General features: G+C 40.9%; 1 protein-coding gene across 11 annotated transcripts in view; it reads right to left on the bottom strand.

The window, feature by feature from the left end:
* The window catches only part of CTNND2 (catenin delta 2), a 515,372-nt gene that overhangs the window by 162,746 nt on the left and 331,030 nt on the right, over window positions 1-21,596 (bottom strand). For 7 of the 11 annotated variants that reach the window (XR_008331611.1, XM_053397153.1, XM_053397157.1 and 4 more), the window contains one exon: window positions 10,123-10,191. The exons of the other annotated variants lie outside the window; for them this stretch is intronic. Coding sequence is in view for 6 of the 7 variants with exons in the window: in XM_053397153.1 (XP_053253128.1) it covers window positions 10,123-10,191 (69 nt within the window). In the remaining variant the exon portion in view is untranslated. The remainder of the gene's footprint in view (window positions 1-10,122; window positions 10,192-21,596) is intronic. 11 annotated transcript variants of the gene reach the window in all.

The following is a 21,596-nucleotide window of genomic DNA, read 5'->3' as shown; positions in this document are numbered from 1 at the left end:
CTATTTCTGTGTACAGTGGTACCTCTGGTTGCGAACAGGATCCGTGTGCGCGGGTCACAATTCGCCGCTTCTGCGCATGACGTCATTTTGAGCATCTGCGCATGCGCGAGCGGTGAAACCCGGAAGTAACCCATTCTGTTACTTCTGGGTCGCTGCGGGACGCAACCTGAAAAGCTTTAAACCGAAGCGTCTTTAACCCAAGGTATGGCTGTACTTGAAGAATAATGTCCTATACAGTGGTACCTCGGGTTAAGTACTTAATTCGTTCCGGAGGTCCGTTCTTAACCTGAAACTGTTCTTAACCTGAAGAACCACTTTAGCTAATGGGGCCTCCTGCTGCCGCCTGAAGCAAAGTTCTTAACCCGAGGTACTATTTCTGGGTTAGCGGAGTCTGTAACCTGAAGCATGTGTAACCTGAAGTGTATGTAACCCGAGGTAGCACTGTACTGTATGCTAGTAGTGAACCCAAAGCTTAACAACAACAGCCAATCCATTTGGTAAATCTTCTGAGGTATTAATATTTTATTTTGAGACTTTTTTTAACGAAAGCAGTCTACCTTTTAATAAGATGTTTCTATCATTGCTTATTTTTCTCACAGACTGAGGTGTGGGTATAGCAACTGTGCTCAGGATGTCTCTACTATTCTGGCTCACACACCGCAAAAGGAATTGCTGCCAATGTTCCATCCCCATGAGTGGCAACTTACACTTGCAGGCAACAAGACTACTTACTAGAGCTGCTAAGCTAGGTAAATAAATGCACCCACCTGAGAGATTTGTCAATCAGCATCTTTACTCTACCTGAGACAAGTAACCCAATTTAAGTCCTGGTTTCCCCCCAAAAAAACTGTTACCACGCTGACTTAAATCAATAAGGCTTCCGTGTGTTTAATGTTTTCCTTTCAAAAATATCAGCTAAGTGTAAAGCCAACCAGATTGCATAGCTATAGGCTCCATCATCATAGAAACATAGAATCATAGAGTTGGAAGAGACCACAAGGGCCATCGAGTCCAAAATCATCATTTTATGGGAGAATGGAGACCCCTCTCACAGGCAGTTTATATCCTTTGATCTCATATGTTCTACAGCCCAATCTCTTTAATGGAGAATACATTCTGAATTATTTTGAAATAGCATTCCTGACTGAGTAGCATTTGAAAGAACTGGTTTTATAGGTCACATAAATTGCAAAAGAATTGACCTGATCTTCAGTTTTTCTACAATCAATCTGAGATACCATTTTTCGGTGCTTAACTAGTCACCAAGAGTGATATCGAGTGGAAAGCATTCAATAGTTGTTGATTTTAATTCTCTTAACATGGGGAAGATAATATTTATTAAGAACCTGGTGTTCATAACTGTGTAATAGGACAAAGATCAAACAGCCTTCTATAAACATACTGTTTTTCACCTGAGAGGTGCATGAGTGATTCATTATCAGCAGTTTTCCTAACTAGTTATCTGTGCATTCATTACTGAAAGTCCAAGAATTTAAGTTAATCCTTTTCCCTGAAAGCTCCATTAAGCACACAGAATATGGTATAAAATGTTGCTCTTTGTCATGTAACTATTAGCTATTTAAACCACGTTTGCAAGATTTGTTTTATGGGCGGGCCGGGGGGGACTACAGAAAGGCCTCTCACCTTTGGAATGGTGTTTTTGGATTTCTTTATTGCCACAGTAAACATGGCTTCAGAAAAAACAGATATCTACTTAAAATTACTATGGATTGTTTATAACCTATGCTGCTGGGACGATGGAAATATTTGCATAAAGTGGATTTCCAACCACACCAATGACAGAAATGGCTATTATGTATCCAGACAACAACCTTTTTCTATTTAAGTCCAGAAGTGCTCACTTACATCCAAAAGAAGCAACAAATATGTTAGCCTCCCAGAACATTTCCAAAGTAAACTGCATTTATTGACATAAAAGAGGATCCTTCAGGCATGCAAAAGAGATTTCTTGCATCCTTTCCCACAAGTTCCTTCCATTGTTGTTTGAGAATGTTCCTAAAGCTGTCCAGCTTTCAGAATTAAATTACCAGACAGAAAAAGCTGCTGTTATATCAGAATGAGAGAGCTGAAATTCTGGCTCAGCATGCAGTTCCTTAGAGCAAGACCGGTATTACTGCCTCCTAAAATGCACTTTTTGCAAGGCAATGAACAGTAAATTCACAATTAAGATTATGTCTGGAGTCATGAGACAGATTTGGGGACCAATATAATATAAAGCAAGAACATTTTTTAAAAATAAAAAAAAAATAAAAGTCATGTAGCAAAGGCGACTGTCTTATTTAAATGAATTTTTTACGCAAAAAGTATGTTAAATATCATATTTATAACATCATAATTATTAGTATTTATTATTACTATTATTATTATTATTATTATTATTATTATTATTATTATTATTATGTGCTTTAAAACATTCTTAAAAAGCTGTAAAGTGAAGTCACTTTAAGCAGAATCAGCATACTTCTCCCGATATTAGAATAACATAACAGACAAAACAATTTCTGATCATATTGCTATTCAGTTATGCCATTTGTTTGTTTGTTTGTTTGTTTGTTTGTTTGTTGAATGGATCAGAGTGGTAAGATCTTCAAGCTTGCAGCAAATATCTCAGAATATTTATGTTGGACTAGAACAAAGAAGCTGAGTTGGTTCAAAGAAGACTTGGAAAGTAGACAAGATTGTTTGCAGAATAATTATTTGACTTATTTTCCTTGTGAATTAAAGGCAGCTATAGCAAACTGAAACATACGTTAGACATTCATCTTCTGCTGTAGTTACGAAAGAATTGTGAGCCCAAATACAGGTTTAGTTATTTAAAATTTCTAGCTTGTCCTATCATGAAGGCTTCAATATGCCAAATACAACTAAATACTCCAAATTAGCAATGAGGCAAAGTAAAATAAAGCAGCTATTTTATCAACAGCTGATACAGTACATGCAGGTTCTGCTTTCCGAACACAATGTATTCCCAGGAAATTGTTAGTTAGCCAAGCATTTGCATAAGGAGCTGATGGTTTCCATTACCGTATTTTTCGCTCTATAAGATGCACCAGACCACAAGACGCACCTAGTTTTTGGAGAAGGAAAACAAGAAAATAAATATTCTGAATCTCAGAAGCCAGAACAGCAAGAGGGATCGCTGCGCAATGAAAGCAGCAATCCCTCTTGCTGTTCTGGCTTCTGGGATAGCTGCGCAGCCTGCATTCGCTCCATAAGACGCACACACATTTCCCCTTACTTTTTAGGAGGGAAAAAGTAATAATAATAATAATAATAATAATAATAATAATAATAATAATTTATTATTTATACCCCGCCCATCTGGCTGGGCTTCCCTAGCCACTCTGGGCAGCTTCCAAAAGAATATAAAAATACTGTGATACATCAAACATTAAAAGCTTCCCTAAACAGGGCTGCCTTCAGATGTCTTCTAAAATTATGGTAGTTGTTGTTCTCTTTGACATCTGGTGGGAGGGCGTTCCACAGGGAGGGTGCCATTACCGAGAAGGCCCTCTGCCTGGTTCCCTGTAACTTGGCTTCTCACAGTGAGGGAACCGCCAGAAGGCCCTTGGTGCTGGACCTCAGTGTCCGGGTAGAACGATGGGGGTGGAGACGCTCCTTCAGGTATACTGGACCAAGGCCGTTTAGGGTCTTATAGAGCAAAAAATACGGTATTTCCTATGGGAACATTTCTAATCTGTGATTTCTCTGATCTCTCTCCCTCCTCCATGGGTTCTGCCCAAAATGGCTGCCACTGATCAGCAAAACTCAAATAAGTAAGGCAGTGGACAAATTCTGGCTGTTTGGATATTTGAATCAGCAAATTGTGTGGTGAGGTTCAGGTATGATTCTTTGTTTTCAGATAACTGAAATTTCAGACAACAAGCATTCTACTAGTGGGACGTGGGTGTAGTTATAATTCTTACTAGAACAAGAAGTACAAAATGAAGCTGCTACAAAATTCAGAGAACGCCTAAATCAAATGGCACCCAAAAATTTAAGAGTGAGATATAAATAATGAATTGTTCATGGTCACTCAGTACACATTTAATTATAAATGGTATTATAGAGCACAACATAATTTGCTGCTAGACACATGTACTCATAATAAACCGGTGAACTGATAAACCAGTCTTCTTTGCTAAAAATTAACAAAATGTTCTACTCTGCATTATATGGCCTTTCCTTTTTTAAAAACAAAACAAAAGCAAAACCCTACTTTCTTTCTAATACTGCAATGAGAGGAAAAACAAATATCATTTATTTTTGTGAATCCTCTCACTTACTGAGAAGGCCATTTTTACAAACTGGTTAATTATTTGAAAAATTCAGGTTAAACACTACCTGAGTAGAGTTTACTGGTACCAGCAACTGTTTGATTATAACTTTTTAGTGGTACTATTTACAGGATTATAAATCAGTACTAACAATGGCTCTTGACTAGCACATTGTGCACAACTGAACAGCTATGCTAACAAGCCAACCATATAATATGCTGAAAAAGGCCATACCATCATAACAGCAATTGCATCAAGTAGTTTACAAAGATGGTTCTAAATACATTTTAAAAACTCAGTGCATACTCAGTGCATTTTTAAAATCTCAGGCTACCCTTCATCAGGGAAAGCATCACTAATTTTGTGTCAGAGATGAAGAAATTAGAATAAATTCTAAACGATTATATGACCTAGTAGTTTGGCTCACCATCAAGGTAGAGTCCAGAATAATATCTGTCTACTAAATAAATAAATAAAACTATTGGACAACACTGATTGTTAGAATGGTGATTTGATCTGGCCAGCAATTCTTACGTGGAATCTTTTTGACTTCAAGGGCTCTAAAATTATTGGGAATTTAACTTATGAACCAAAAATTCAGATATATAATTAGCCAAGCTTAGAGTCCAAGATGGTGCATACGCTTTCCTCTTGTGCATAATTTCTCCCCATTTCAAATCTAGTTTGGAGACGTCAATTTATGTTTCAGTCGTAATACTCAACACCCAGGTAGACACTTGTATGGTGGAATGCTCCCTTCCTGGGGAAAATAAAATTCTTACAGATAGGAAAGTAATATCCCATAGAGGGGGAAAAAGCTACGATAAATCTGCTTTCCCCAATATTAAGCTTGCTATGTGCATACTTTTGAAATTATATATATATATATATATATAGAGAGAGAGAGAGAGAGAGAGAGAGAGAAGGGGGGGTATCCATTCATGTGAGCTTTCTCCTCACAAACCCAACAAATTTTGAATGCATCAAAATGCACCAAAATTACATTTGGCCATCACCAGTCCACGAGAAAATGAGAAGCTGACTTTAACCAGATTGGTTCAAGTGAATTTATGGACGTACTTAGGTGGCTTGGTGACAATTACATATAACTGCCCCGCAAGAGTAGGGCAGAGAAATCTGCAAAAGAAAGGGAAAGATGCATGTGATCCTGCAACTTTCTACTACTCCCTAAACTCTGGCTACTATATATGCATGCATGAGGCTAAAATGAGGGATCCAGGACAGTGGTCACCAATTTTGGGGGAGACTAGGGGTACATTGGGAACTTTGAGAAGCTGCTGAGGGCACCAGCCAGAAAATGGCTGCCCCTGGGTTTGCAGGCTAACGCAAAATGGCTGCTGCCTCCAAAAGAACAGAAAAAGAAATGAGACAGAAATGTAAAATGGATCAGATATGGAACAATCTAGTCATTGTGTGTGTGTGTGTGTGTGTGTGTGTGTGTGTGGTTTGAAAAATCTTCTTTTTCCCCCAGAGACTGTTAAGCCTTGGTTGTTACCTTGTCTGGTGATGGTGTGCTGCTGTTGATTAGCTAAAGAAAGAAAGATAGCTGAATCCAAGAACAATTTTGAATTGCTACAGCCAGCCATAAACATGCATAGTCGAAGATAAAAATTAATTCATGATGGCTGGCAAGTTGTTATTATCGTCTTCATCTTCATGGAATAGAAATACAAGGAAAATACACAGAAAAATACAAAGAAAGCCTTACCAAAGTAGTAGTTGAACACTACTGGTCCAGACTCATGTAGACTTTTGAGGCTGAATGCCATCTATCAGCTTCTTAAAATCGGGAGCATGTTGAGGAGATGATATTAATAATGTTTCTCTCTTTGCACTGAACTCTGCCCACCCCAGACAACTTGAGAACAACCTCTGCTGTCTATCAGCCCTGTGATCTTCGGATAAAGGATGGTGTGTGTGTGTGTGTGTGTGTGTATAGTAAGATAATAATGATGCCATTGAAATGGTTCCCCAACCCCCATGATGAAAAGCAACATGGGAACAATCAAGGAAAAGATGGTAGCAACACTGGCGATGATGCCTCTGTACTGCCCCTCATCAACAGATTGGGAATAAGCAAGCAAAAGTGAGCATTATTATTACCACCAAAATAATTATGATGCCTCTAAATTTGCGGGGCCCCCCCCGGCAACAACTTTGGAGCAATCGCCGCTGTCCGGCACCCAACAGAAACAAGAAAAGGTTGCAATCTCCTCTTTCTCACACACCCATAAACAACTGAAGCCTCCCTCAGGCGGCTCCTACTCCATGTGCAAAACAAACGCAACAGCAACAGGAGGATTCCTGTGTTTCTCAAGCAGTTAGTTGCCTGCCAACTGTTCAATGTGTCCAGCAGGCATGTGAGTGGTTTCTGCGCTTCTTCCCCTCCCACAACACACACATTTTTTAAAAGCTTCTTAAGTAGCTGTCTGCCAACTGCTCCATGTGGCTGGCAGGCAGCGAAACAGAAACAAATAGAGCAGCAAATGGGGAGGCGGAAACAGCACCTCTTTAGGACCCTGGGGGTTCCTTCTGCCTAGTGAACAACTCACATATCAATTCCGGCTCTGACTTTACTCATTGGCTAAATACACTGATGGGTGGGAGCAGCCAGGCTGGATCGCTTAACAGAAATTGCTTAGAAGGGAACTTACGTATTTTGCTTCATAACTGGCATCACGGAGCCGGCCAGTCAGTAAATCGCACAGTCCAAAGATGGGATTGACTCTTTATTAGTGAAGCACAATCTTCATGGACTAGACAGTGTTTCATGCTTCATGAGCACAGCAGTTCAGGCCCTGCAGGTCTTACTCCAGGAAACGAAAGGTCCCTGCCTCCCCAGAGCCGCCTATATCTCCTCCTCTCCAGGGCTTCTTCCAAGCAATCAGAGACTGCGCCTGCATGCAGCCCATCTTTGCTCCTCTCTTTTCATGCCTCTTCTGGTTCTGGGAGACTAGGGCAGAAGGGAGCTTGTTGCAGCAGCAGCAGGAGTTACCTCACCAGCTTGACTCATCTCTGCCTCTTGGTGTTCCTCATCCCACTCGCCTACTTCAGCTTCTGATTCTTGACTCCTTTCTGCCACGGACTCTCCCAAGGCACTAAGTCCTGTTAACCCTTCAGCTTCCGACACCTCCTCAGTTTTCTCCCTCTTCTCTCTGTGGCCACTCACTGATGTTCTACCACCACTGCATGGGCTCTGAGCCTTTTCCCCTTGATTGTTCCCCATCTGGTTCCTCCAACCATTCCTTTGTGTCTAACCAGTCCAAGACAATTAGATAATTGGTTTGTTTTTTTATAAAAAAAGATGAAAATGAAAGCCCTGCCTGAGGGCATCATTGTAAGCCCGTAGGTACTGGGTTGATGACTCCCAGTTAGGAATTAACACACAAATTCTACTACTTTCAGTTAGTGCCCTGGAAATATATGAATATGTTTATATCCTAGCCAGATATCACACTAAAAATTGAGTTATAGTAGAATACAAACTCCTGTCTCCATCATCTGTCCCTGTTCAACAGCATGTAATATTAATCTGTTCTTCAGTTTGACAGGTCTAAGCAATCAGTGATTTTTTTCTCTTTGAATACGAAACAGTTTTATTATATCACTGTCTTATTGAATTACTCTGTCAAGACAACTAATTATGTATATCTTTACATTACAAATCAGACTAGAAGCAAGAAGGCAGAGATGCTTCAGGGTTGTTTTCTGTTTGGTAAATTTCAGTATTCCCTTTAAAAAAAACTAAACCAAACCCACACACCATTTTTTAAAAATGATCTAAAATCTCAAACAAATTCATAATTGAGGCTGAACCACAAGAACTAAGAGTTCTTAGTAAATGAGATTAATTCGACCTTCATGTGGCTGTGTTGAAATTAATGAAGTCATTAGTGTTGCTACAATCAAAGTACATCCCAAAACAAGGTGACATACGCTATCCTAGTGCAATCAGTACGAGGAAAAGAAACAATCTAGTTGTAAAATATTTCAGAGATGCTGCTACAAAAGTGTACCTGATAAGTGACTTGCAGAAAACTATTTATTTCAATCAGAACTGAAAATCAGAGACCACATCTAAAAGCACGTTTAGCAAGTTCTAAAACCTTTTGGGTAAGCAACTATGTTGGGCAGATGTTATGTCATTCATGACCCCACTGCTTACCTGAATAGCCTGTTAACCAAGTGCCAACTAGATTTGGCACTTGGGCCAACTAGATGGATGGATGGGCCAACTAGATTTTCTTGCAGATAGGCCCTCAGTAAAGTTTAGCCTATGTGAGGTTTTTAAAAGAAAAACAGTTCTTTATTTGATTTGTGTGTCGCTTTCCACAAACAAAGAAGTCCAGGAACAAAAGTAGACACTACTTTGTATCTGTGGTGTGGGAGGACTTTAAACATTTGACCCCACCAATGTCCCAATGTAAAGACTACACCTAAATACCATAGGATGAAAGTGTCCACAGTCCAGCTTGGCTCACTCTTCTGTAGCTGTTGCTTATTACAGAAATAAACAAATAAATAATCACAGAAGCATTTACGGTGTGATACTAGGTGGTATTTGGTTACCACCTCCTCAGTGCCACAACTTGCAGTCCATCGTAAAATGTGCTTTAGATTGCAGATTCACAAATCCATTCCCCCACCCTTTCTCTTTTCATTTTCTTTTCTTTAGGCAATCCAGCTCGGATAGGTTTGTGTCATTTTGGCCTTGTAAATGGCTCAATGGCTCACAAGCCATCCTTTCCATAGGAGGTCCTTCTTGTACTTGACAGACTTGGGAGATATTTATCAAATAGAATTTCCATATACAAATACATTGTATGCAACAGAATTTCTTTCCTCCTCAATCCCAGACTGTCCTCCCTTTTATCTAAACTTATACTACCTGTGTTTTACCTCTGTAAAGTGCCATGCCATTTATACTACTGAATAAATAAAGAAATACTGCCAATCATTCCAGAAGCTTTTTTAAAAAAACATTTTTTTGTATCACATATTTTAAAATTTAACATGATAAATGATACTGGACCTTGGAATACAACATACACAGCGTGAAAAGCACAAATGTTGTAATAATTTGCAAGCATACACAAATGAATTCTCTTTAAAAAAAAATCAGTGCTCCATATAGTGCCAAATGATTATGCCCTTTGAAGAAAAAAGTTCTTCAATTACCAAATCCTGCATATATTTATATCCACAGTTTTAAACCTCTAGGGTTTAGAAATCAAAACTTTAAAACAAACCAGAATACTTGTTGACATTACAACAGTCCTACATAAATTGCAGGACATTATTACTAAAGCTTCTGCAGACAAGTGAAAATTGTACTGCTTAAACAAGGCTTTTGGTCGTAGCTTGGCAGAGCTTACATTGTCTAATGCTTTTTTCCCTTTCTGTTTGTATAAAATTAGAAAGAAAAGATCAGGTGTTTCAGCACCCAACCCCTAATACTCCAGAGCTGCCACCCCAGATAAGTTCCTGATCTTAAGAAATAAAAATAAAAATTGGTGTGTGCATGCAAGGAGTTACTGTGATGAAAGGGAGCCTGAAAAGCTTCACTGTGTGCAACGCATACAACCCTTTGGGTCTTAGCATTATTTTTAAAGTATTTTTACCGTGCTTTGAACTACTTGAGGAAGGAGTATATCAGTACAGTTGGGTCAATTAATATGTAGTAAAAAAAGTAGGCCTACATGCGTACGTCAATTGGGATGTGATGCACTGTGCAGGTGGGATCCTATTGCAACCTGACCTCTTAAAAATGTGTTAGAAATGAATCAATCATTCAAGTACATACACATTTGAATGCGTATTTGAAATCTTATTGGAGGCAACCTTCATCCAGGTAAAAGGGTTCATGAAAGATCTGGAGAGGAACAGAATTGTGGAAGTTAGCAGAAAAAAAACAAATACACGGGTTCAATCAGTCATTAAGAGACGAATGTGCACTTCTAATATAATAGTTGCAATTAAAATTAGTTGTAACGAGTGTTGTTATATTTTAAACAAATAAGGCAATTGAGCTTTTTTGCATCGTTTTAACTTATTGGGGCAAAAATACATATACAGTATATGGTTTCAAATGAGTCCTCCACGTTTAAGACACTATTCACCTTTCCATTTTTGCAGTGGCTATGAATTTAACTGTACAGGTACTAGAAGCAAACCTGTCATAAGCAGAAATAAAGGTAACATTTGTGATGATTTTATCAATGTGGTTTGTTCAGTGTCAGACCATTGTTTGGACAGTAAGGTTGACAGAAAGAAGATAATGTTCAAAAGTACAACATATATAGAAAAGAAGTCTTCTGTCCAGTTTTAATAGCTGAAACTAGACACTTAATATTGAGTAAAAACCTGAACACAACAAACTGAATGCACCAGTCCTTTGCTGGAGGAGAAGTCACTTTAAGTAAACCACTAAATTGACAGAACAGAACAAAACTCTAGACTGCGATCCCAAGGTCTAAACGAAGTCTAATGTGCGGAGAGTCCAGCAAGCATAGCTTGCCTTTTCCCTGCAATGTTGGATATAATCCACCACCACCACATGTGTGTACATGCACGCGCGCGCACGTGCGCACACAGATCCAATAATATGCACACGGAACTACCTTAGACGTTGCAGTGATAAAGAAACTCTTGCATGTATTGGAGGACAATGTGCACACATGTCCAAGAAGCCTATAGATCAGTCTGCTGTAATCTGCTTTTCTAGCATGATCAAAGCTCTTCCGTATCCAAGGGATATAAAAATATCTCACTAAATGTCAAACAACAGGTAACCAAAAAGAGACCAAGTGGATATTCAGACAACCAACAAGGTCAAATAAGAAATAATTCTGTACATTTTCTTTTTTATGTAAGGGAAAGCCAATAAATCCCACCGAACACTTTTTATATCAACCAAATCTCAAAATCCACTTGGTACTGTACAGCGTACCATAATTCATGGTTATGTGAAAATGATACCAGATGAGGCCCATCTTGACTGAAACCCATATTCTGCATTTTAGGGGTCAGGTCTCCTGCAAACGTTGAGCAAGCCTCATTTTTCTTGGGTTTGTTTAGCTTCAATGATCATGTTCAATTTTAGTTGAATTGCATTTTTTTTAAAAAAAATAGAAAGTTCCATAAAACACTTTATGGTCCCTTTCCCACCACAAACCTTTCTTCACTAACTAGTATCACTTAGAAATAAAACACTTTTATACCAAATAGTGTCCTGGCTCTGACTGCAAGGGTAAAACTACACATTTCATGTAGTTCCACATTATTTTTAGGAACTTTTTTTTTAATACAGCCTCTAAACTGTTTTACCCCTTGGCAGCAAAAAATGTACGGGTACAGGAATATTAATTTAATCCTGCGGCTATGGGGTGTGTGAGCAAGTGCATGTGTGGGGTGCTACAAAAATCCTTTAAATGCACTTTCATGATTTAAAAGTTCCCAGGATATGGGAATGATAGCTGAGAGATTTGGATGTGGTTAGGGACAGAATGACGATTCCCTGCATTAGTTACTACTACAAAGCTACTAAACTGAATCTCAATGTTTATTTTCCAAACCAAGTCAATACATGACCAAGCATACATATGGTAATCACACATTTCTCTCAAATTACTCAAGAAATGAAAGGGAGTATGTCACTTTGATTTTAAATATTCTGCACTGAAGGTATTTTCCCTTTAACCCATTGTTCTCGACTCAAAAAAAGATCTACTTCAAGGTCTGGAAAACTACATAGCATATAATGGCACTGGGATAAATTATCTGGCACCATCAGAAGGATTGACTTTTAATGGCTCCAGTGGCTCTCACCTGAAATCTTGCTAACTCTGCACTGCTCTCTCTTCTGTACCAGATAACTTCAGGATTCGCCATGACTTCGAAAGAACCGAGTCCCTTTCTTACCTTACTCTTCCACTCACAGCCAATCTGCATATAAAGGTAAAGGTACCCCTGCCCATACGGGCCAGTCTTCACAGACTCTAGGGTTGTGCACCCATCTCACTCAAGAGGCCGGGGGCCAGTGCTGTCCGGAGACACTTCCGGGTCACGTGGCCAGCGTGACATCGCTGCTCTGGCGAGCCAGAGCCGCACACGGAAACGCCGTTTACCTTCCCGCTAGTAAGCGGTCCCTATTTATCTACTTGCACCCGGGGGTGCTTTCGAACTGCTAGGTTGGCAGGCGCTGGGACCAAGCAGCGGGAACGCACCCCACCGCGGGGATTCGAACCGCCGACCTTTCGATCGGCAAGCCCTAGGCGCTGAGGCTTTTACCCACAGCGCCACCCGTGTCCCCTTAATCTGCATATATCAACCCACTAAAATTTAAATCATCAGACTCGTGTAAATTGAATTTGGCTCTGGAACCACTGAAAAGTGGCCAGCTCCTTTTGTGTCTGTTTCGGGTTGCTGAAAGGCAATGTGGCCTTTCCTACAAAGGATTGGGTTTTTTTGTTTGTTTTGCATTGCCATTTATGCTTGAATACCTTAAGCTTCTTATGCCAATTTATGCTTGGAAAGCGCCACACACAGTGCTTTGAAGTTTCACACCAGTTTCTCTTAGTTCTAATTACTAGTAAGTGGCTCAGAAAGATGCACAGAATATCAGCAATTTCATCAATGTATTTTCCATGGAGAAGTTTTTTGGTGTGTGTGTGTGTGTGTGTGTGTGTGTGTGTGTGTGTGTGTGTGTGTGTTTTAAATACAACAACAAATGGGGAAAACAGTACCTTAGAGATTTTCCATTAGCATGTGCTCTCTCACCGATACATGTAAATCAGAATTGCACATTTTCTTTGGTTAATGGATGACAGGTTTACTACACTCAGTCATTACTAATGGATTAAAAATGAGGAAATGGAATCAAAACTACATTTAACACCGCAAACGCCTGTGCTTATCCTGCCTAAGTTTGAGAATATGTGACTACACCATAAATCACTATCTCTTTCATGTAAAGTGATACACCTTCTTCAGAATGCTATAGTGTGCATGAAAAAGGGAGAAAGGATGCCGATTACAGAGAATGGCCCTGCCCCTGCTTTTGCCCATCATTATAGAGGACAATGAAATAGTTGACTTGTCAGCATTGTCTACAACTTCTCTATTGATCTCCTGCCCAGGCAGATCTCCACAGTTAATTTGATGGATTCCTGACATTCCTTCTCCAGAGCCTAGCTGGATTTGGAGTCTGGCTACCTGCCATTGTTCTGACTGCCAAAACCACAGAGTGTTAATGAGGCTGCTGATTTGCTAAGCTGTGACAGGGCTCTCAGAAAGGGAGGCTTTTTGGTGGAAAACCAGGACAGTCACCCACAGGATGTTGTTGTAGCCACCTAAGGCTGTTCATGGATTCCACTATTTTCCTGCTTCCACTCTTCCCTCTTCTAGAGCAATCCACTGAATGCAAGAAATGTGAATACCCAGGGAAAAAATTGCAAAGGTCTGCATGTACAAAAAAGGGGGAAAGGGGAAAAAGAAAACACTCTTATATGGAATATTTTATAATGGAATGGACAGTGAAAATTTGTTTATTCTGATACTAACTAGTAGCATTAGTGGTGCAACTCCGTCGTTCAAAATGGCTTCTAAAAACTTTTCCAAAAGTGTTTACCTCCTGACTCTCCCCAAATGGTGCTGAAGACAGATAACAATAATAAAACAAGAACAAACACGATTTAAAAAAATATGAAAGTGAAGCTAGTTAAAAAGCAATGGACTCTGCCTGCTGGTAGGTCATTAGAGATAGGGCAAGCTGGCAATCCTTTGGCAAGGAGTTTTGGAGAATGAGATCAGCCACTGAGATCTTTTCTGAAGTTCCTGCCAAATGCACTTCAGATGTTGGCGTAAGAGGAAGAAGAGCCTCTTCAGTGGATTGGAAAACCTGGGCTAACCTGTGGTCTTTCAGATGCTGGCCCCAAGTCACGTAGAGTTTTGTATATCCTAACCATCTTTCGGGTATGCCTAGGCATACAGAAGGAAGCTACAGTACAGAATTACAGGGTGCAAAACGGTGCAAGTATTTACCATTGTTAATAGAGATGCAGAGGAGCCTGGCACTCTAAACCACAAGATTTTAAAAGCTGAGTCTTCTGTCTCCTGAATGGTGCCAGTGAGCAATGATGAGCCTAAAAAGGGTAAACTGCTCTTATCTTGCAAAAGCAGCACAGCAGGAAGGACCTTCTTCCCCAGGCAAGATGAATAATCATACTTGCCTGTGCCGTGGTCCATATTTAACCTGGTCGTCCCAACTTTTCGTTAGGGCTTTTAATCTATATCAGAACTCCCGTTTCAGCTCCTTAGCTGCTTAAGAGCCAATTGCTGATTTGAGCCCATAATGAACTTGCCTGCCCTAAAACGATAGAAGGTGTTAAGAAAATGTATAGGAAAGTCGTTCCCAAGAGAAAATGGTCTTGTGCAAGGCAGGTGGCTGAAACATCCTCTCTCATATTAGGGAACATTTCCACCTTCATTTCTCCCATTTGGATCCAACCATTCTGTGTAGCACCACCTTAAGGTGAGGTGCCAGAAAATCCCCGCCCTCCCTCCCCAAAATCTGCTTCCATTGGATACCTGTCTCTTACTCCTGGGAGCTGAATGGTCAGACTATTTCCGCCTTAGTCCCACCTTCTCAAAGTGGCAAAACTAGCAAACTTTAACTACAGGGGATGCTCAAGAAGTCATTAGGTTCCTCCTTGGCACTAGTAGCAGGTGCTGGTGATTTTGGATGGGATCGCAGGAAGAGAGAAAAGAGTTAAACTTCTTCTCATTTCATGCTGAGGTCCTAACAAAAACTGATCTGCTACTCTGCTACTTTTTAAGATGATGGAGTTCCTAATGACTTGTTTACTGTCACATGTAGTTTGGCACTGAGTTTCTTCCAGGCAAACAATCAAATCACACAACAGACACGACAACTCTTATGAGATATGAAAAGTGGAGCTCAGATGCACTGAACGGAGGTAGGTCAAATTCTGTTCCAACCTATCTCGTCATTCTCATGACGAATTTTGCTAAGAATCTTAGCTTCATATGGCCCAATATTCAAAGGAACTGATATACATAATACCTGGCTGTTTTTGACTTTCTCAACCTTTTGTAGTACAATTAAGCGATTGACTGATTGGAGCTGGCCAAGGGAGATGTTACGAAAGTAGGAATTAACAGTTTTAGGAAACAGCTGGAGTTTGGGACCCTCAAATTGCTATTAAAAATGTAACCAAATCCTACAACTCGCAGATAAACTACCATGATGAATTAATTTAGAGTAGAGCTACATTATCAAATGTATCACATGGTCAAATCCTCCCTAGTCAGCACATTTATTAGATACAGGTGGGAGACAACATATTTGAATTGCCCAAAATATTGCTTGAATATTGAATATTGCATGTCAGAGAGAAGGGTTCATCTTAACAGACTGGTTTCTATGTGAATGACTTTTAACACACACATATACAGGTGCACAGAATTGTTATTCCAATTCACTGACTTTAAAACAAGAAGCATGACAAATTATTCGAATTAGCAATTGTAAGGGCTGCTGCATCTAGGGATTTGCTGATTTCAATGGGTCTTGCACATTCCTTCAAAATTTAATGTTAAGCTCTTCTATTAACTACATCTCTTCAAAGGTTATGTAAAATAGCAGGTGGAATTTTAAAGATGTTAACGGCAGCATTATGGCAATAAGTGGGTAGCTACTACTGATAAGGAAGCAGCTCATATAACTTGGGTCAACAGCAGACAACCTTAGCTGCAGGAAATTAGAGTGAATATTGAGAAAGTTAGAAATTAAAGCTCAAGAAGCACCGTGCTGCAAATTAAGACCTCGAACATTTGGATAATGTTACTTCATTTGCTGGTGATATTTCCATAAGAGATGTACTGTATTTTTTGCTCTATAGGATGCACTTTTTCCCCTCCAAAAATAAAGGGGAAATGTGTCCCCTTTGGTCCAGTGTGGTGTAGTGGTTAAGAGCGGTAGTCACCTAATCTGGGGAACCGGGTTCGTGTCTCCGCTCCTCCACATGCAGCTGCTGGGTGACCTTGGGCCAGTCATACTTCTTTGAAGTCTCTCAGCCCCACTTACCTCACAGAGTTTTTGTTGTGGGGGAGGAAGGGAAAGGAGATTGTTAGCCGCTTTGAGACTCCTGAAGGGGAGTGAAAGGCGGGATATCAAATCCAAAACTCTTCTTCAAATCCAAAACTCTTCTATGGAGTGAATGCAATCTCCTTGGCTTCAGCGATAGCAACGCGAAGCCTCCGAAGTGCAGAGGGAGCACTCCCTCCGCGCTCCGGAGGCTTCGCATTGCTTTCGCTGAAGCCTGGAGAGCGAGAGGGGTCAATCAAGCGGGAGGAGAAATGGAAGGGGCTCCGTTTCTCCTGCCGCTTCACTGAAGGGGCGCTGAGCAGAGAGGGGGAGAATTTTTTTTCTTGTTCTCCCCCTCTAAAACAAGGTGTGTCCTATAGAGCGAAAAATACGGTGCGTGCTGAAAATCTAATCAGCAAATACTTGCCATTACTGATATGTGTATGCTAACTGAACATTTACTTGCCCAAACTTCATAGAAGTCCAATGTAGGCATTTCTCACTAACAACTGATTCAATATTCAACTTTATTTACCAAAGATAACTTACAAAACAAGGGAGCATACCTGCCTTTACTACAACCAGAGATTCTGCGACAGAGTCAAGAGTGAAATGATCACAGGCAACCTCACAGCCAAGTAATAACCCACTATTAATGTTTCATTCATGTTTCAATAAAAGCAATACTTGCCCTTCACATTCTTTCATAAATATGTTATATGTTCATAAATGCACAGAAATAAAGTCTCACTTTTGTACATATTCAGTATCTTCAAGTTGTAATGAGATCTCTTCCACAAACCAGCAGCCTCACTGAAATTTGAATTCCAATTTGAACAATTAATAGAATTCATTGTCGTAGTCATCTTTCCCCAAGAAATCCACTAATACTCATGAAATGCATCAAAGAATGACTAATTTTCTCACATCTCTTTCCGCTTAGCCCTTAACATTTTCTTAGAGACAAAGAAACTCAAAGCAATTAACAACTGGGGTCATATAAGAAGCAGCAATGCTTTTCATCACAAGGAATATAAATTCATATGATCCAAAGAACAAACCTATACAGAAGTCCCATTGAGTTCAATAGGGCTTACTTCCAGGTAGGTGTGTATAGGGTTGCAGGATTTTTATGCTTCATTTTTTAAAAGAAATGTTTATGCACTCGAGTGGAATGAGAAGTGTACACTGAGATTTGCAATTTCCCTGTCTATACACCAGTGCTAGAAGGAAAAAAATCCAGTACCATGCCTGCACAAAGTGTATTACATTAAGTGTGACTTATCTTATTTATCAAAAGTAAAAAAAAAAAAAAGACCATACAAAGTTCCTACTAATACAGCCTCCCAGCTGTTCCACAGCTTATTCCACAACATTACTGAGCAAGATTTGGTTACAACATCTGAAGAAATTGGAGTGGGACTCTCTAATCAACAGTTAATAGAAATCTTATGGGGAAATGACAGCACACCGGCTGCCAAAAGCAGAGAAGGAATATGTGACAATAATGTTTTAGGGAATTACTTACTATTGGTGTGGTATTAGAAGCAGTGTTTAGAAATCTACACTTAAGCTCAGAGTTATGCGTCAAAAAAGATGCTCAAAATGGTGTATAGTTAGCATCTTTGCTTGATCAAGTAATGTACCTCTGGATCTGGGTACCAAACATGAATGCCGCAGGGTAAGGCATCAGGTACGAAACAAAACAAGCCAACACTTAATAGAAGCTTATTTATTTACAGTAAGTGTTGTGTAAAAGAACCTTTCCACACCGACATCACTTAGGGCACCTCTCAACCGTTAAAATCACCACACCATCATAAATCCACAATATTACAAAGCCTGTGGCTGTATTCCAACAGCAGTTTATTCAGCATTCCCGATGTTCTGCACTAATTTCTTTTTTTTTTTTTTTGCTTCCGGGGGGAAAAGAATCAGTTTGTAGCCCCTTCTTAACCATGTCTTGTGTTGACAAAATTTGGGCACATTCCCCACCATTTTAAAATTAGCGTGACTTGCTGGTGCATCAGTTCAAAAGCCATGGTTCAATAATGCGACAGGTACTGCCATGTGGAAAGAAAGTTAGAAATCAAGAGGAAAACTAATGCAATAAACCCCATGCCGCCTTAACGCTCATGTCTGAAGCCCAGCTTGCAATGGGAGCCCAAAAAGAGCAGATCAGTGTGCCTCTCTGAGCAGTGCTGAGCAAGCCTTTCTTCCAAGACCCCACACAGCTTTCTATCTACCCCTTCTGTTACTCCCCCCTCCTCATTTTATGCCTCATGGGCTTGCTTCTTCTGCATATGTTGTGCATATGTTAGTTTAGTCTTGGTTAGAATTACTGAACTGTTCCCCATTGCCACAAAAGATGTGCATATCTCACGGCAGTATTAAACACACATATTTTTTTTATTATGTGTGCATATTCAGTAAACATTATCCCCATTTTGAGATCTGTGAGAGCTACTGGGTAATTCTGTGAAAATGTACTATTGCCAGTGTCCCAATGCCTTAATACATCTCTGTTGTCGTCCTAGTGGTGCAGCAATAAAACTACAGTACTAGCATGTCTGAAAAGCTAAGGAAAGTCTGATGTGGTTTCAATGGGAGACCGACTGTGTGTTGAGATTCCTGCATTGCAGGGGGTTGGATCACATGACCCCTCAGGGTACCTTCCAACTCTTGCAACAAGTTTGTTTGTTTAAAATAAGGATCCCACCCCCCAGTTTGCATCTGTATTAGAATTATTTTTGGAAGACGTTCTGTGTTTTCTGCCCATGGCTCCTTAGGGATGAAGAGGAGAATAAGGTAAAGGTAAAGGTACCCCTGCCCGTACGGGCCAGTCTTGCCAGACTCTAGGGTTGTGCGCCCATCTCACTTAAGAGGCCGGGGGCCAGCGCTGTCCGAAGACACTTCCGGGTCACGTGGCCAGCGTGACAAAGCTGCATCTGGCGAGCCAGAGCCGCACACGGAAACGCCGTTTACCTTCCCGCTAGTAAGCGGTCCCTATTTATCTACTTGCACCCGAGGGTGCTTTCGAACTGCTAGGTTGGCAGGCGCTGGGACCAAGCAACGGGAGCGCACCCCGCCGCGGGGATTCGAACCGCCGACCTTTCGATCGGCAAGCCCTAGGCGCTGAGGCTTTTACCCACAGCGCCACCCGCGTCCCTGAAGAGGAGAATAGAACTTAAATAATACACAAGACCCTTCAAACGTATGTGAGTGAAACATGTGTCTGCTAACAGAAGTTTGCTAACAGAAGTTACAAGAATTCCCTGTACTGTATCAAAGAGGTACAAGCTTTTCAGTGCTGTTCTTCCCTGAATTTGTGATGGAGGCTAGAGAAGTTGACATATAAAACTGGAAGCTGACCTTTGTCTGTATATTACAGCTCATCCTGAGACCTCTTGATTTCCACTTTAATTGGTACCAGTGGCCTTCATAAGAGTCTTGCCTCATGCCAGGTGGTATACTAAATAGCCTCAAAGGGTCAAGACATGACAAGGTAAGGTAAGGTAACAGCTATCCAAGAGACTATGAAGTGGGTGCTTGTCCAGTAACAAGACTGCAGCATTTAAACTGCTCCAAGATCTCAAATAAGTTCTTCTATCTTCTCAGCAAGCCTAACAACAGCCAGAATCTCAGCCTCCAAGCTTTTATTTGCTTAAACATTTATAAAACAAAATGAATTCAAAGTGACTTCAAAGCTGAAGGAGTATCAGGAATGTAAAGATGCAGCTTTCAGTCTTGGGACTACTCACTGGACGGCCTCTGCTTGTGTCTCTTCAGTCAGTGACCTTTAAGGGAACTAACAGGCTCAGGCGGTTGGAAGGCCATTTAGCAGGCATTGCAGAATTCTTACCTGAAAAAATGTTAACAACCAGTATCTGGCTCAGTTCGTTCAAACACAGAGAATCTAAAATCTTCCAGATGTGTAGAGATACAAAGGCTGGCTCCCTACAGCCCCTAGAACCACTGTGGATAATAAATCGGGTCCTCCCTTAAAGAGGGCACGTATTGCGGTGAGACATGGAAAACCGGCACCCTGTGTTGTGGATGGGTACGATTGGTCAGCCACAACACCCGATTGGTAGGTCCCTCATAGCTGGGTGCAATCTGGCCAATGGGATGCAGTCCAAATGGTTCGAGGGACCTATTTATGACCATGCATGTGACCCAGAGCTTCCTCTTTCGGTGCGTGCATTCGGAACACCTGCCTACTTCTCCCTACTTTTAGGGCTTTGCGCTTGACCTTGCTATACAGTCATCTGTCGTTGGGATGGACACGGCAGGAATTTTCCCCACTTGGCTGATTGGCTGTTGCCATTTGGGTTTCGCCTGCCGCGTAGCAAATCATCACAACTTGTAAGGTTGCAAATAGGCTCTGGTTCAGGTGATGGGGATGGGAGAACACGCTCACCATCCCTAAGTGAAGGGTATTCTGTTAAAGGAATCCAGGGACTCAATGGTTTGGTCAACCCCTGAGAGGGGGTTGTGCCCGTGCCTGAGTCCAGGGGAAAATTTGGGTGGCAGAGTTAGCCCGTTGCCGGCTTTCCGCTTATCCAGGTGTTCACCCTTGGCTGACCTATGCTGGAACCCTGGGTCAACACTACCTGCATGGCAGGGAGCTAGTCGAAGCAGAGCCTCTGCAACCAGTCACTTTCTGTAATCAATAAAGTTGTGGCCTAAATTCTGCCAAAACCCAAACCAAAAATTTGAGTCAAGTGTGAATTTATTTAGGGGGGAGGTTTCTGGGTCTGAACACACAATTGCCACTGCTTTAGATGCTGAATGCAAATAGCGAAGGATGTAAAAATGGCCTGACACACACATATGTCTTTCATGTGAGAATGGTCCATTGCACAGCTAGCAAGCTAACTTGTGTTACTTTTAGAGATGCCTTCAGACAAATACCTGCTTGCATTCATCTCAAAAAATATACATGCATGTATACAAATTTGTGTGGTACATGGGTGGCACTGTGGGTTAAACCACAGAGCCTAGGACTTGCTGATCAGAAGGTTGGCGGTTCAAATCCCCACGACAGGGTGAGCTCCCATTGCTTGGTCCCTGCTCCTGCCAACCTAGCAATTCGAAAACACGTCGAAGTGCAAGTAGATAAATAGGTACCGCTCCGGCGGGAAGGTAAACGGCGTTTCCGTGTGCTGCTC

Source organism: Podarcis raffonei, chromosome 7 (genome assembly GCF_027172205.1).
Source record: "Podarcis raffonei isolate rPodRaf1 chromosome 7, rPodRaf1.pri, whole genome shotgun sequence".
NCBI classification, from domain to species: Eukaryota; Metazoa; Chordata; class Lepidosauria; order Squamata; family Lacertidae; genus Podarcis; species Podarcis raffonei.
Note: the sequence above shows the minus strand (reverse complement) of the source record. Positions and strands in the feature narration are given on the sequence as shown.